This window comes from Triticum aestivum, chromosome 2B, assembly GCF_018294505.1.
Source record: "Triticum aestivum cultivar Chinese Spring chromosome 2B, IWGSC CS RefSeq v2.1, whole genome shotgun sequence".
NCBI classification, from domain to species: Eukaryota; Viridiplantae; Streptophyta; class Magnoliopsida; order Poales; family Poaceae; genus Triticum; species Triticum aestivum.
The window spans coordinates 139,907,212-139,923,984 of NC_057798.1; the positions used below are offsets into that span (position 1 = coordinate 139,907,212).

At 45.7% G+C, this 16,773-nt stretch overlaps 1 protein-coding gene and 1 long non-coding RNA gene across 3 annotated transcripts; both read right to left on the minus strand.

Moving 5' to 3' along the window:
* Nucleotides 1–5,527: 5,527 nt before the first annotated feature.
* On the minus strand, nucleotides 5,528–7,480 carry LOC123043917 (uncharacterized). Of its 2 annotated transcripts, none has more exons than XM_044466508.1 (3): nucleotides 7,088–7,480; nucleotides 6,682–6,977; nucleotides 5,528–6,551 (listed from the first exon to the last, which is right to left on the minus strand). In XM_044466508.1, the coding sequence occupies exons 2-3, from the start codon at nucleotides 6,910–6,912 to the stop codon at nucleotides 5,805–5,807; spliced, it is 978 nt and encodes a 325-aa protein (XP_044322443.1). In that variant the 5' UTR covers nucleotides 6,913–6,977; nucleotides 7,088–7,480; the 3' UTR covers nucleotides 5,528–5,804. The 2 variants fall into 2 exon arrangements, with proteins under 2 accessions (XP_044322443.1, XP_044322444.1); XM_044466509.1 differs by having other exon boundaries at nucleotides 6,677–6,977.
* A 182-nt stretch (nucleotides 7,481–7,662) lies between these two features.
* Nucleotides 7,663–9,714, minus strand: LOC123043918 (uncharacterized). The gene is made up of 5 exons (XR_006419721.1): nucleotides 9,569–9,714; nucleotides 9,240–9,443; nucleotides 8,930–9,067; nucleotides 8,138–8,828; nucleotides 7,663–7,982 (listed from the first exon to the last, which is right to left on the minus strand). It is a non-coding gene; the product is annotated as an uncharacterized lncRNA (long non-coding RNA).
* Nucleotides 9,715–16,773: the final 7,059 nt, after the last annotated feature.

The following is a 16,773-nucleotide window of genomic DNA, read 5'->3' on the forward strand; positions in this document are numbered from 1 at the left end:
ATAAACCCACAATTCATCGGTCTCAATAAAGACACTGCAAAAGAAGATTACATCCAATAGATCTCCACGAGAGAGGGGCAGAACATTGTATTGAGATCCAAATAGAGAGACGAAGTCATCTAGCTAATAATTATGGACCCGAAGGTCTAAGGTAAACAACTCACACATCATCGGAGAGGCTATGGTGTTGATGTAGAAGCCCTCCGTGATCGATGCCCCCTCCAGCGGAGCTCCGGAAAAGGCCCCAAGATGGGATCTCACGGGTACAGAAGGTTGCGGCGGTGGAATTAGGTTTTTGGCTCCGTATCTGAAGTTTGGGGGTACGTAGGTATATATAGGAGGAAGGAGTACGTCGGTGGAGCAACGTGGGGCCCACGAGGGTGGAGGGCGCGCCTGGGGGGTAGGCGCGCCTGGGGGGTAGGCGCGCCCCCTACCTCGTGCCCTCCTGGTTGATGTCTTGACGTAGGGTCCAAGTCCTCTGGATCACGTTCGTTCCGAAAATCACGTACCCGAAGGTTTCATTCCGTTTGGACTCCGTTTGCTATTCCTTTTCCTCGAAACTCTGAAATAGGCAAAAACAGCAATTCTGGGCTGGGCCTCCAGTTAATAGGTTAGTCCCAAAAATAATATATAAGTGTATAATAAAGCCCAATAATGTCCAAAACAGAATATAATATAGCATGGAACAATAAAAAATTATAGATACGTTGGAGACGTATCACTTCTGGTGGTACTAATTCAAGTTATCAAAAAATGGGACCAGTCATGTATACATGCGTGCACTAATTAGATTCATATGTTTATACTTCCACTTCGGCTTAATTAACATATTCTCAGCTGGGAAGTATCTATTATGAAATCAAGTTACACCCACTGAAAATAAATTGGCCGATGTTACTTATTTACCTAACTTATTTAGATGTTTCTGATGATTTAACCCTGACCTTCATTTGCACAAGGTACTATGTGATGCCTCCCCCCTATTTTTGGTTCTAACCGTCATTCATGGAGCTTACTTAGAATAATGACCACTCAACAACAACTGGAATAACTGCAACATATTGTGAATGTCAGCGAGAAGCAATGCTTCACATGTTCTACACTCCACTTTTATTTTGTTAAGAACTAGTATTACTAATGGTACTATCTTCTAAGCATGCCTACATGTTTAGTACTTTCCTTACCGTAGGTATGCATAATGCACGCAAGAAGCTCGAAAACAAAGTGCACAGATGATGCATTTACTTCTTACTTGGCAAATGTTTTGTTACTGCTTGATTCATCTATGGAGGTTTTTTTACGAAACATCTACATGTCTTATTTAGCCAGCGCAGAGTTATATAGTGAAGGATTTTTCTAGTTGTCTCATTTAACTCTCTCTAAAGGGTACTGTTTTGTTTCATGCTTGAAGCAAGACAACAAAACTACGATAGGAATCTGCAATGTTCTAGTTAAGATGGATTCCAACCAGTGAGAACAGAATGTAAATATTGGTATATGAGTGTTGTTATCTGCATGCAACCAGTTAGAACAAAATGTTTGGAAAAATCTGCAATAGTTCTTTTGTGTACTGTTATGTGCACACAATCTATTTAAATGCAGATAGATTCAAACCAGTTAGAACAGAATGTATAGGAGTTTCAGGACTTTGCCCAATCGATTCTACTTTGTTGACGAATCTACAGTTCAGTTGTAAATAACTACAATTTTCCAACAACACATTCTGTTTTCTACTATTCTTGCTCTGATGAATAATTATAATTTTCCAATGGCACATTCTCTAAGAAAGAAAGAAAGAAGGAAGGAAGGAAGAAAGAAAGAATAAAAGGAAGGCAGATGACCTTGTATGTTTAACTACTACTGGAGTTCAGCTAAGATCAAGCTATTTAATTTTCTTTACCAAATCTTTTGTCAACTGATTCATGGTCGTATTGTACTTAATAATTCAACCACTGTTTATAACTCTATCTAAGATAAAGACATGTGGCAATAGGGAAAAAAGTCTTTACCAATGAAAGGAACGAAGCACTGACGAGATGCTGATGCATACTAACCTTTGCTTGCATTGGCTTGTGTGAATCTTCCGGAACAAACACACGTCGGCATCCCTGACAAGGAACACACACCATCGTATCCCGCCTAGCGTTCAGATTTTTTATGTTGTCCCCCGACTTGGTGTCGGCATCTCATCTCTGCCATAAAAGGTTCACAAGAAAACTCATCAGATGGAGAGGTACTGGTACCACGCCATGATTTCCTTGAGGAAGAAGTTCGCTCGAGAAAAGGACACGACAAGTACGGCTTGGGCGGGCGTCGAAGACATGGCGTGGCCACTCGACGAGACATGGTCTTGGTGCCACTCACTGGCAGAGCATCTCTCGACATGGTGTGAGGAGGAAGGAGGAGGGGCTAGTCGAACAAGCAGAGGAGGAGAAGTTGCGGGGCGCGAGCGGCAAATCCAGAGGCTGCGGCAAAGAGTTGTACATTTATATTTATAGACAGATAAGGCTTGAGCGGGAACGAGGAAGGAGATACGTCGGATGGGATGGCGATCCGCGTGAGGTGAGGCGCGCGGCAGCGGATTGATGGAAGAAACGGGAGGCGGAGCGACATCGACGATTGAATGAGGACGCGTTGGTTCTTGGGGAGTGTCTGATTTCGAGGAGCAATACGTGTGAGAGAATTGATGTGGGATTTGTTATGTTTCCTAAAAACTAATCCACATGAATCGCATCTATTTCTTTTTTTCTAACTAATACACATGAATCGCATCTATTTCTTTTTTTCTAACTAATACACATGAATCACGTTTGGATTTGTTATGTCTCTGTTTTTTCTTTGTTTGACAAGTGTTGATCCCTAATCCTCTCCCTTGTGTATCTCCTATTTATAACATAACAAACTTTGCATCTGCTTCATACGTATGGAAAATAAAAATATACGAAAGATATTAGTATATTAGATAGCAGAAGAAAGACAAGCATGAGGAAATGGATCACTTAACTTGTACCAGTATATATAGCAGGAAGATTCAATTCAACACTGTGCTGTGCTCCTAGTTAGAATGATGATGGGAAGAGACTGGAGCGAGATGCATGCCAAGGGAGACTCGGCGAGGGTTTCTTTGACAAGTGTTGATCCCTAATCCTCTCCCTTGTGTCTCCTATAACATGACAAACTTTGCATCTACTTCGCATGTACGGAAAAGAAAAACATAAGAAAGATAATACTCCCTCCGTTTCTAAATATAAGTCGTTTTAGAGATTTTAGTACGGACTACATATGGATGTATAGAGACATATTTTAGAATACATATTCACTCATTTGGCTCCGTATGTAGTTCATATTGAAATCTAAAATTATGTTTAGGAACGGAGGGAGTTGTATATTGGAGGAGAAGAAAGGCAAGCAGGAGAAAATGATCACTTGACTTGTACCAGTATATACAGCAGCAAGATTCAATTCAATGCTATGCTCCTAGTTAGAATGATGATGGGAAGAGACTGGAGCGAGCTGCCAAGGGAGACCTGGACCCAGCAATTCATTGGTCCTGCAGCAGGATGTCTTGAAGTTAAGGTGAACATGTTGTCGAGTTTAGGTCATTTGCTGCTTTACATCCATACAATGCTGCTGTGGAGAAGAGATAGATGGTACTGAAGAAGCTCATCTTGTCCAAAAGATTTAATACAGGTTGTACTACACCTCTTTCAATTCAATCACATGGACAATAGCCAAATAGTAGTCTCATCTCATCTCTAGTTTGTAAATTTAATTTGTGCACACCATGCATGCACCAGTTGAAAGCACCTACCTTCGAGTAGGGCATTTTTTAGACCGAGCTCCTTGGAGCCCTTTATTCCTGATTTCAAAACCATACAAACATGCAGCAGTTTTCATATACTGAACGAACGGACGAACAAATGAACGAGCCTTCTTTCATGAAGAATTAATCATCTGAGTCAACAAAAGAAACCACGCATTCATCAAATCAATCCATTCTCTTGACGACGTTGACCAAAAATACAATACAACCCAAATTTTACAAACTCCAGAGACACCCGGCCAACGGGGAAGAATAAAGCAAAAATACACAAAAGAATGCCCTTGTATTTCAGCATTTATACTCCGTCCCGAGTATCCTGGTCCGTTCCGCGGAGACACTTAAACCATGAGATTGGGATCTTGGTCCATCCAGTGGCAACAGTGTTCATCGTGCATCTTGATTGATTGCTGATAGACCATCCAGCGAGAACCCCCTGCCTAGGGCCACCTCCTCACACATCAGGGCATCCACCTCCAAGGCCAACATTCTCTAGGCCAGCGAGGCGTGTTCGGCCAGAAACATTGCTCGCCCACCATAATCCATCCATGCCATGACTCGGAACCTGACAAACCATAGCAACAAGCCAAAGAATCAGTTACTAAATCTTCAATACCGAGTGTCAAAAAGGAGACTGGAAAAGCCCACACAAAGTGTTGGCTGATACTATTATAAGAAGGCGGCGAAAACGACAACATGCTTTGCTCACAACCCAAAATGAGAGAGCTAACCCATCCATTGAGCTAGCTAAAATAAGGACGAACGGTCACCGACACCATTGTGTTGCCAGTGCATGGCATCATCTTTCACAAACTGGTGGCATAGCTTTGTAAAGAAAACAACAACAAAATTAAACTGCACAACCAGTCTAAAAAGCAGCATATCAGGGGATGCAGGAAACATCATAGGAGCTCTTAATATCGAAAATTCACTGGCGTGCTCGTCCACGCTTGCTCACGGTATCTGCGAGCGTTGTTTTGCGATGAGATCTGGACTGGTCGTCGTAGTCAAAGAGTATAGGCGGGATGGTTATTGTGTACGCGTGGGACGTGGACATGACGATCGTTAGGATAGGATGAACGGACTTCCAGGACAAGCGGACGGGCGTGGGTACTGTTTTAACGTGGGCCGTAGGCGCAACGGCAAGAGAAAACGGTGGCATCCGTTTCAATATGGTCAGGCGTCGGCCCACCTAACACCTCCCTGCAGAAACATCTCCTGGACTGATGAATCACCTTGCTGCAGAATCATCCCCCGAGGAGGGACGCAACCATAGCCACGATGGAGGCGGTTACATCTTGGGCACGCTGGACCTGAGCAGCATAGTTGGTGAAGACGACGGAGCTGGACCCGGAGGAGCCACGTACTGCAGAGTTGCCAGTGGAAGCAGGGGCGGACATCTTCAGAAGGGGTTCAGGCGGAGTGAGACTGTAAATGAAAATGGGGAGAGAACAGAAGGTGTGAGGCATCCGGGGCGTACAGCCTGGTAGTTAAGTACGCGATAGACAAGATCCCGCCCAGCAAGTTCGAAAATTGAACTGGCCGAGCTTCCTGCCCGGTAACACCGAGGAGGAGCTGGGCATGTTTGGACACATGTTCATGCTGTGGCCACATGGACTCGGAGTATTCTTACATGCATAGTTTGTCAGTCTAGGTGCAGACCAGCGATCAAGCAAGCATTATGAAAGGTGGAAACACATAGGGCACTGAATGGAAATTCTTTTTTCTTACTGTCATTTTCGAATGAAATACAAATGAACACCCGCAATTTGACAGAGCTGATGGAAGTTTTTTAAGACATGAAAGTGGTCACATTATGTGCGGGAAAGAGAGATACAGACAGTCATGACAGCAGCTGATCGTGAAAACTGCCACCAGGATTATTTGAAATAGTTCTACTGATTAATGGATGAGCACTCAACATTACAAGAGGCAACAGAACTATTATGCCTACGGAGCCGACTACAACAGAATTCAGATTTTTCTAGATGGAAATCTGCTCCAAGGTTGCATTTTTAACAACATGCAGCACCACTTTAGGTTTGTTGCAGGTGTTCTTCTTGTGTCCACCAACACCGCAGTTTGAACATTTGGCCTCTTTCCTTTCTTTGCGAGGGAGATCACCTCTCTGCGGACATGTAGTACTCTTGTGCCCAGCTCCACGGCATATACTGCAGAAATGAGTACGTTTGCTTGTACCAGAACCATCTGGAGCTTTTCCGTTCGTTGCATCCTTGAATTTTTTGCTCTTTGCGCCTGGATCATCATATGGAGGCTTGTCCCTGCTGGTAGTAGGTCTACCTGGTTTAAGTTTTCGTTCTGGAGGCTTTAAGCCGATGAAATTTCCAACCGCAGTACCCTCTGCATCGTTGTCTTCATGACTTTCTGCTGCATGCATTGGAATCAGCTCTTTGTCTTTCCCCTTATCTGAATGAATTCCGTCTTCAAGCCCCATCCCGTCGCGGACGCTGGCCATGGGCGTCAGTGTATCCATTGCTTTCTTCAGTATTTCCATTGCACATTCATAAGTCCATGTGTTGGCATCACCAAGACGGACAACTTCGAGGGCATGAGTGTATAAATTTGAGTGCCTGAATGTTATAAAGTTGACATTAATCTTATCCTTCTGAAGGTGCACCAGATGATCTGGCAACACATCCCTTGCATCCTTTGTCCAGCGCTTCAGAATGTGCTTTGCTGGTATCTGATCCATTCCGAGGACACCGAGGACCTGCACGGCAACATTTTTTAGGATGGTCGAAGGCCAACAACTTCTTGTGTACTTTGTTGCATACAGAATGAGTGAGACCCAAGAAGGAAGAAACCAAGGATACACTATTTTGATGGATGAAATACCTTACATTTAATGCGTGGCAGCAAAGCAAGCCCGTGTGTTCAAAATTACCACACTCGCACACTATCGATACTATTGATGAGCCATCATCAATAACTTCAACCTTGTAGAGTACTCTGCACCATTTTTCATGCTTCTTTGGATGGTGTCGTCGCGCTAGATATGATTTCCATCTGCTCACCTCTTCTATTTTGTATTGCCCTGCTTCATATAGTTCTTCACCAAATTTCTCAAACATAACTCGTGTGTACACATTGCTACGTGCTGCTCGAGTGGCGTGTTCATCCTCATAACTGGTGCATTCTGGGAATGAAGTAGAACAGAAGAAATGTTGTTCATGGATGGTCATGTGATGATCACAGAGTTTATTTTTTGCTTCGTAAGTGAAATGAAAATTTAAAATGCCAACTTACTATCATAGTGCGTCTTTCCTCGTAGTTCTCAGCTGCTTCTCTATCGAAAAGAAGCCTCATATATTGCCGCACAAATAGGTGCATGGGGCAGCTTGCTGGAACATAAGTTTTGAGCATATGGTTTGCACTCTCGCTGCGTTGTGTGCTGGTCATTTTTGCACAGAATCTTCCCATTAAATATGGCTTTGCCCATTTTTCTCTTGTCTCATAGATCTGAGTCAAGTAAGGGTGCTTCTGCAAACCGTGTATTTCTATCAGCTGCTTCCATGGTGTGGCGGAGATGCGTATGTTGAGATGGATGTGTGGCCACACGAGGAAGGATCGAGTCCGGAATGATGATATACGAGATAGAGTTGGGGTAGCACCAATTGAGGAGAAGCTTGTCCAACATCGTTTGAGATGGTTTGGGCATATTCAGCGCTGACCTCCAGAAGCTCCAGTGCATAGCGGACGGCTAAAGCGTGCGGAGAATGTCAAGAGAGGGCGGGGTCGACCGATTTTGACATGGGAGGAGTCCGTTAAGAGAGACCTGAAGGATTGGAGTATCGACAAAGAGCTAGCTATGGACAGGGGTGCGTGGAAGCTTGCTATCCATGTGCCAGAGCCATGAGTTGGTTGCGAGATCTTATGGGTTTCACCTCTAGCCTACCCCAACTTGTTTGGGACTAAAGGCTTTGTTGTTGTTGTTGTTGTTGTTGCTTCCATGTAGTCTCGAACTCATCAACTGTCAACATGTGGTGTATTATCTTGTGGAACTCCATTCAGAACTTGCTCCTCTTCGTGTAATGTGCTCCAAGAGATTCTTTTGCTTTTTTTAAGATATGCTACTTACACCACCGATGTGCTGTGTTGGACATCACCTTTTCTATTGCTAATTCCATAGCCCTGCACTGGTCTGTATACACATAACAAAAACAAGTCATTTTTGTTAGGATTATCATTGTTGAATGTGATATCATATTTTTGTTGAGTTATATGGGATTGCTTTGATGTGATAATCTAATATAGGAAACTAAGTGAAAAAAATCTTTTTTTTGTAAGGAGACACACCTGTCAGTATGGTTTGTGGATGCTTGCCGCCCATCATATGGATAAACTCAGTGAACACCCATTCAAATGTTAACATTGTCTAATCTCTAACTAAAACTCCTCCGAATATGACACTTTGGAAATGATTGTTTACTCCGACAAACAAATCGAATGGCATATGATACATGTTTGTACGGTATGTTGTATCGAAAGTTATTGCATCTCCAAAGTAGTGGTAATGTGCTCTGCTTGCTCCTGTTGACCATAACAGATTTCGTATGCGGCTGTCCGTGTCTGGCTGTACTCTGTAGTACAACCTTGAATCTTTGGATCCCAATTCAACAAAAACTTTTATTGTCTTTCTGACGTCATCATCTGCCTGATCTCGGCTAATCTGTCCACAAAGCCCCCTCAACGCTCTCTTGCTGAAAGGCACACTGCTCATGGAGCCAAAGAAACTGCCAATTATGTTGTAGACTTTGCCAATGCTAATATTATTTGCACGCAGCTGCTTGATAACATCTCGTATATAAATGTCGATATGTCTATGCGAGGGCCAATATATTTTCTGTCCACACTTATCTGTGAGAGAGTGGTTGTGGAATGCCCTGTGCTCGCTTATATACCATCCGTTGTCCTTTGAGCGTAGTAACCTTATCATTGCTGGACATCTGCACCGGCAAGACCTTGTATTACTTCTTTTCGGTATACCCTGCATTTTTTGGGTGCAACCAACAGCATGTGAGCCTTTTTTGTGTATATAGAGAACAGTGAAATAGTATGTTCAGGCTGGAACTGAGAAGAATTACTAACCGAGCAGCCGCAAACTATTTCTTGCATACATTTTGTTCTCTCCACATTGAATCTCCACATTTTGCATACATTTCTTGCATACATTTTATTCTGCCAGCGCATGAAGGACGCTCAAGAGGTGCTCGTCCAATACGTACTCTGGGAGATCAAGAGATGGAGCATCAGTACGCATATCAAAATCTTTTTTGACGTAATAAGTCATGGAGCATCAAGAGTAACTCAGTTTTTGCGTCAGAGGCATGAGATCTGTGCAGTTCTTTTGGAAAATTAAGGGAATGTTGCTTTCATTAATAAATCAGAAGATCAATACCTTTTTGTCCAGCCAGGGGCTTGGGTTTCGTCTTTGCCGGCCGTCTGCCCGGAGGTTGGTGCTGATAAGCTGACTCCATCGCAGCTGCCGTTCGCATCTAATAGTTGTACCATCGTCGTCGCATCGCCTATATCAGCAATGCTCGACTGTGCGGCTGCGCCCACGAGTGTTTGGGTGGTTGCAGCGTCAAGCACAGCCTCACCACTGCCGAGATCGAGGAGAGGCGACAGCCGGACAGTCAGCCGCCCAGTCAGATCCCAGATGAATCTACCCCTCGGAGTGAAAGCGAACAGTAAGAGGAGTTGTAAATCGCAAAATGACGTAGGTACCTGTCGATGGGATCTGACAAAAACTCCAAGCCGCCGACTGCGGCATCCTCCGTCGCCATTGCTCTGTTTTCCAGTTTGCTCGAGGGTAAGGAGGGGGGAGCAGGGGCGGGGAGCGAGGCGCGATCCAAGCGATAAGTGTTTTTTCCCCAAATATGGTGGCGCCCTGGCGGTGCGGTTGGTGGAGGAGGATGCGGACAAGGATGTGCCGTGCCACGCGTGCATATTGTTCACCGTTTACCGTTTACCGCAGGCGTGTGTACCGTCACGCGCATCATGTTCGAACAGAACAGGTAGCACCGTGGCGCGACGGGGTTGTTATATGTACCGGCGAGGTTACCGTATAATACTGTTTCGCCGTACATACGCGTGTATTGGCCCACGAGTGGCATTGAATGCCTCGTTCCACTCGGCCGTGTTCGATTGGCCCACCTACCGTGAGCAGGCGAGCCTGTGAGCACCATCGCCGCTCTCCTCTTAGGCTGGTCACAATGGGCAAGAATATAAGCAAGTAACTTCTCACTTTCCTAGACTATGTTACTACCTCCATAGTGGGTAGGAACATCTATGTAGTGTCATGCAACGATGTATTTATTAGGTTATAGACTCATTGTTTCTTGGAGTGTGTGATGTTCCGGTAACTTAGCTAGTTACCACAAGCATCTCTCTTTTCATTAAATACGTGCCACATAAATAAAGTTGTATTGGAGTGTGTGATGTTACTCCTAAGTTCCTCCCCACTGTGACCAGTCTTAACATCATCTTTTTCATCCAAAAAATGCATCCCTCAAAGTAAGTGATGTCCTGCGAATAAGTTTCCATCTTACATGCCATTTCCATGCAAAATAAACTCACTGGACAGCTGTCCCACAGTAGAAGAGAACAAATGTTCAATCAAGGCCAACTATTATAAAGTAGAGAGCAAGTCCTGAAGCAAATGTCCAATATTATTATATATGTTCTTGTGCTTAACTTGCGCTTCTCCAATCAAATTAACTCCTACACATGGTGATCTAAGGGATCTAATTACAAGAGAACACTGCAGTAAAGACCAAGCAAAATAAAGGACAATCTCCAATAGTTTCATTTACTAGAAATTAGGAACTCGACATAAGTAGAAGCAATATGCTTCACCCGGTGAATAAAAAAATAACCTTTAGTCATGGATAGATTAGATTACCTTGGCTACCGCAAGCAGCCTGGTTCTGGTGGGGCGATGTAAACATGCAGAGGTAGCAGCAGACGCTACTCCTCCCTCCGCGTGCAATTGTGGAGGAAATTGGCTTGGTCTTGGGCGGGTGTATGCCCCTTGGTGCTGGCGGGATGTCGACAAGGTCAAACTCGCCCAGGAGCTTGTTCCTTTTAGAACCAACCAAAAAGAGAGAGGAGATGGGAGGGGACCTTCCATAGTATAGCAGGGTCGGAGCCAGAAGGCTCCTTTCCCTTCCAGCGCGCGACTGTGACCAGATGGGAGGGAAAAGAATCCACAACCGCCAACAGAAACGAGATGGGGGTCCTGCACAAACCGCACGCATATTCAATTTTTATGGGCCAAAATATCCACAATTTAGAAATTGTCGAGCAGAGCCGACATCAACGCGAGCACGGGAGGCCACCATCAGTACCGGCATAAATTTTCGGAAATGTTAACGCCCACACGTGTGGGCGTTCACCACTCCGTCCACACGCAAGCATCGCCGTTGGCTTCGGTACGCACGAATCTTGGAGCAAAAGGGCTGGTTTTCGGCGCCACGTAGGACGAGTGTCGTGTGCGGTGTGCGAGTGGGTTCGCCCGCACGGTGGTTGCCACCCCGCGGTCAGCGGTTGCCACTGAGAGGCGTGCGGTGGAACTGCCATGCGCCCGCACGCCACGTTCCGACCGCGGTTGACGTCAAACTCGTCGCTCACCCCTCCACCCTCTTCCTCACGGTTCCATTCACTCACCCCCCGCGACGCATTTACTGGCACAACCCACTCGCTCTTCAAACCACTTGAGGAGAAGGCGAGGGGAGAAGGCGACGGCGGAGGCGGAACAGTCGACGGTGTTCGCGGCCGTCGGTGGTGCTCGCCGGAGCGGAGCGGCGTCGCCGGAACGCATGCGGATTGAAGGTAATGCTCGCTTCATCTCTCGCATCCCTTCCCTGATTTTGTTCCCCTTTTCCCTCCCTGTTCGATTTCTAGATCCGATTCCTAGAGATTCCGGCGATTAGGCGATGCGCCGGCGTTCCCGCCGGCGCCGTAGTTGTGTGCCTGCCGTCGCTTGTGACGTTATGCCTGTTCGGAGGCACGTATTAGTCTTGCATTTGGCTGTGAGAGTTGTCCGCCGGGTTGTTTTGGTGCGCATTGGTTCGAAATTTGGGGTTGCAGTCATTTCGCGCGAGAATTGTGACGGTGATTTTTGAGGTCGAAGTAGTTGCCATTGAAACTTAGATCTAGTTTAGTTTTGTGTTTGAAACTGCAGAATGTGGCGAAATTGGCAGTATGATTGAACGTGAACAAATGTGTGGCAACTAAACTACCTGAAGAAATGTGGTAGTTGCCACAAACGTGTTCTCCTTTGTGGCAACAGATTTCCGAAAATGACTGTCATAGTTGCCACACTCAAGCTTTCACATAGGGGGCAACTAATTTCATTGAACGACTGTGACAGTTGCCACATGCATGCTCTTCCCGGGTGGCAAACTGAATTCTGATGAACTTGTATGATAAGCAACCGCAAAAATATGCTTTACGAATGTGGCAACTATGGCAGTATGACTGAACGTGAACAAATGTGTGGCAACTAAACTACCTGAACAAATGTGGCAGTTGCCACAAATGTGTTCTCTTTTTGCGGCAACAAATTTTTTGAAACTGACTGTCGTAGGTGCCACAAATGTGTTCAAGCTCACACACAGGGTGGGGGGGCAACTAATTTTTACTGAATGAATGAGATAGTTGCCACACACACGCTCTTCCACGAGGCAAACGAGATTTTTTGCTGAATTTACATGATAGTAACCACAAACATGCTTTTTCATTTGTGAGACCTGTTTTTTTTCTGAATTATTTGTGACAGTTTCCACACTTTGATAGTTGCCACAATCGGTAGCACTGGACGGAACTAATGTGCACATCGAGCGTGCGTGTTTGCCACTTGGGTTGTATAATCATGTGGCAATATAGTACGCGAACACAATGTCTGTTACCACAATACAGATATGACAGTGTGGCAAACTGGCTGCATAATATGGCAACCACATTTGCATTCAAATCAGGTGACATTTCCCTGTTAGGGGACAAATGCTTACCCATTGCATTTACATGTTCGCCCTTGACAATTTGCTCTGTTCCTACATCAGCAGAATTGCTCGTGGCGATCACCAAAGTAATGACGACGATTTCATGGATCCACCTCAACGTAACCGGGCAACTGGATGGAGAAAAGAGGGCGATGAGGTAACTGTCCGCGCACCCGCCCCCCTCCTCCCGATTTATGTTATTTATGTTGGCACCTAGATCTTTCTGCAGTCGTCCGTCGTGAACTAAATTTTCATGACATTGCAAAAACATGGCAACAGGCTCAACAATTTTGTGTCTGTTTTCCGCAGAAGAAGAAGCGTATTCGCAACAGAGCCTCTCAGGAACGTCTGACTGTGTTGATTGACAAATTCACTGACGATCAAAAGGGAGCTGCTGCTGAGATGGGTATGCAGGTTCTGATGGATGTCCGGTGCACGAACCTTGTCAACCCTGTATGCGACTGGCTTGGTGAGATATATGATCCCACCTCCAGGGAATTCGTGATTCCGGGACGGGGAAGACTTCCATTGAATGAGGAATCCGTGTTCTGCACTTTGGGTGTGCCTCGTGGACATATCAAAGTCCCGTACGAGGTCAATAATGAGATCGAGGAAGAGTTGTTCGCCCGTTTGTTTCCTGGTTTGGAGTCCATGCCGAACACGTCTGTACTGGGAGACTCGCTGCAGGCCATGACGACGCACGGAGAAGTTTTCAAGATGAAGCTACTCATGTACCTCATATCAGCTGTTTTCGCGCCTACCACTTCTCTACGGCCAAGCAACAAATGTTTCCCCATCCTGGTGAATGATCCATCTGTACTCTTTGCCAGTGTTTTCGTTGCGTTTTATTCTGTTTGATTTCCGACGCGGCAAACTTTTTTGCCATGAAATTTTGTGTGGTGCAGACGAATCTGAAAAATGTGAAAAATATGAACTGGTGTAAGTTTATTGCCGACTTTCTCCACGATGCTTTCAAAAACAAGATGTACCAGAAGGGTTGTCGGCTGCATTTAATGGTATTTATTTTTACCAGAACTCTGTGTGAACTCTTTGTTTTATAACACACTATTATTCATGCATGACAATCTGGTCATAACAAGATGGCAACTGCCATAGTGACAATGTGGCAACTGCCATAACGACAACGTGGCAACTGTCATACCGACAATGTGGCAACTGCCTTTATATTAGCGTGGCAACTGCTATCACAGTAGGATGGCAATTTCCATCACACTTTGATGGCAACTAGCACATACATATTATCGTTGGATCATACATTATCCTGCTCTTTTTTTTTGTAAACTACAAAGTACCCATGATGGCAACTGATATTTTCTTTTCTTTGTAAAATTGTTTTAAATCAGCTCATGTATGTCGACTGTCTTGATCTGTCCACCGTGGATTTCACTGGGGTAGGAGGGCCGCCGCCTACGCACAAGTTTGCTGTTTCTGCGTGGACCATCAGCGCTGTCAAGGCTGTGCTTGCCGCAGACAGGGCAACTGATGGCACGTATGGAAAACTACAGGTTAGTTTTTGCTTATGTCTTTTTTTCACACGGCATGCTTACAAATTTGACATGACGCAAACGTCTGTGGTTTTATAAGGCATGCCTAAATTTTCTTTTTTTGTTTTTCATAGCTGATGGCCAAGCATGCTATAGACTACAGCGTGTTTGGGGGGCCTCAAAAATTTGGAAAGTGGATGGTCGTGCACTCAGCTTCGTCTTGTCCTTCTGAGGTAATCAAAATGTCTACATCCATGTTTTGCTGTGGATTATATGTTGATGTTGCGCAAGTGACTTCAATACGGGTTGTTGTTGATGCTTCTTGTTTTCGTGGACAGGCGAGGGCACCAGTTGAGCATTTAATTGGGAAGTTTGCCTCCGGAATGACTGGATTGCTCGGGAAGTTGGTTGAGGGATGGACCTCCCTCAGTGCCTCTGACAGCGACGCGGTTGCGAGGCAGTTCACTTCATTTGTCCCAGAACATACACATCGGCCAACCGGTTGCCGTGGCCGGTATGACTACAACAGTTCCCAAGAGCCCGGCGACACACAAGATGATGTAGATGGAGACGCTGGCCTCAGCAAGGATGATGACGACGACATGGACAATGTGCACCAGGACACGTATGACGATGAACTAGCTGAAGTTCGTAGAGGCGACAACAGGGGCAAGGATGCAACAGATGCCCCCCACTGGAGAAAGTGAAAGAACAGATGGCTGCGAGAGGCCAGGGGGTGTTGCCATCAAGGAGGGGAGGGATACAGATGATGTTGGGCAGGGTTCTCATGGCAAGAAGTCTAAGACCGATCCCGTAGCTACCAGGAGGAGGTTCGACTTTCAATTTTAGTTTTCCGCTGTGTCTATTTTCTTGGAACAATCTCATCCATTTTCTTTGCACTTTTTTTTGTCAAGCGCGGCAACTGGTTTGTTGTCTGACATTTGCCACCTTGCCTTTTCCACTCCATCTGTTATTTTGCAGCGAGCCGACCACTGGTGGACGAGCAGTTACGAAGAAACAGGCGCCAACGCCAACCCGTGCTTCTGCTCGCTTGAACAAAGGTGCCCCCATTGCAGGTGACACCCCTTCCACCAGGTCGTCTCCTTGTACGACGACGACCAACACTGGGGATCCTGTTGTGTTGCCAGACCTGAGGAAGCCAGTCGAGAAGTATGTTCATCCATGTGCTTTCATTTACGTTTTTGTTTTTTTTTCCTTGAATTTTCCAATGCTATTTGTTCAGCTTTGTCACATGATCTTCTGTCACCGTCACCCACGCGGCAACCTCTCTTCCCCCAAATGATTTCTTCCTTCTTTTTTTTTTAGTTTACGGCAACTCATATTTGGTCTTTACATGGCAACTGGCATCTAGGGGCAACTGGCATCTAACCCTCTACCTAATGGCAACTGCCATTTTTTTACCTATGGCTTTGTGAGCTCATCCCACACACAGGTTTCAAATTGCATTCCTGACAGAACATACATCTGTTTTTCATTCTTCAATTTGCTAACATGGCAACTACTGCTGAATGGCAACTGCTAACCATGACACATGGCAACTCAAGTTCCCATTACATGGCAACTACCAACTTTCCACTTGTTTTTCATTCACTTTAAGGTTTTCTACCATTTTGCAAAACATATTTTTGCTCATTTTTTCAAACCTTTCTCATGAAGAAGACTACTGCGCGCGGGGCCAAGCATAGCATCAATGATCCGCTTGAACGACTACATTCAAAGTTGTCAACGGGGGGCAACTCAAATGTACATGAGGCACCCGGCGACAATACTGCTGCTGCACCAATGACTGCTCCCACCAACTCTGATGCAAGTGGCCGACCATCTCCGTCGGCTGCGGATGCCCAGGCTAGAACATCAGGCATCCGTACATCGGGGAGTGATGAGTCGATATCTGCCAGGACAGCTGAAATATTGCCAACTCTTCTGGCAATGAAGGATGCCGCAGTGAGCCACGCAACCCCATCAGCAAGTGTTGAAGTGGACGCTCCCGATTCGAACATAGGCAAGGAAGATTCCCGCTCTTTCGACACTGACTCCAAGCGCGTGCGTGATGGCACACCTGTGTCCACGACAGAAGTCGCTGAGGCGGCAGTTCATAAGGATATGCCACCTACAGGTGAGAGTCCTGGCACAACAGCTCCAACCCCTGCCGGTGCAGATACTGCTAAGGTTACTGTGGCGCGTGCTGGTCTTCCACCCAGGCGTCGCAGCCCCCGTAAGCAACCAACAGTCGTACCCAATGCACCGGCTGTATCTAGGAGCAGGAGAGATGAGTCTGGGTATGTTCCTGCATCCACACTGTTCCCGCCAACCGCCCAAAGCAATGTGATGGAGAACCCGCAAGACCGGAGCACAACTGATGCATCTGTCAAGGCTGGCATGAGTGATGCAGGTGAACGGC

Coding starts and splice junctions, on each gene's coding strand:
- LOC123043917 (XM_044466508.1), bottom strand. CDS start 6,912: ATGTTTGAGAAATTTGGTGAAGAACTATATGAAGCAGGGCAATACAAA. Junction 6,552..6,681: donor TTTGCTGCCACGCATTAAAT/GTAAGGTATTTC, acceptor GTTGCCGTGCAG/GTCCTCGGTGTCCTCGGAAT.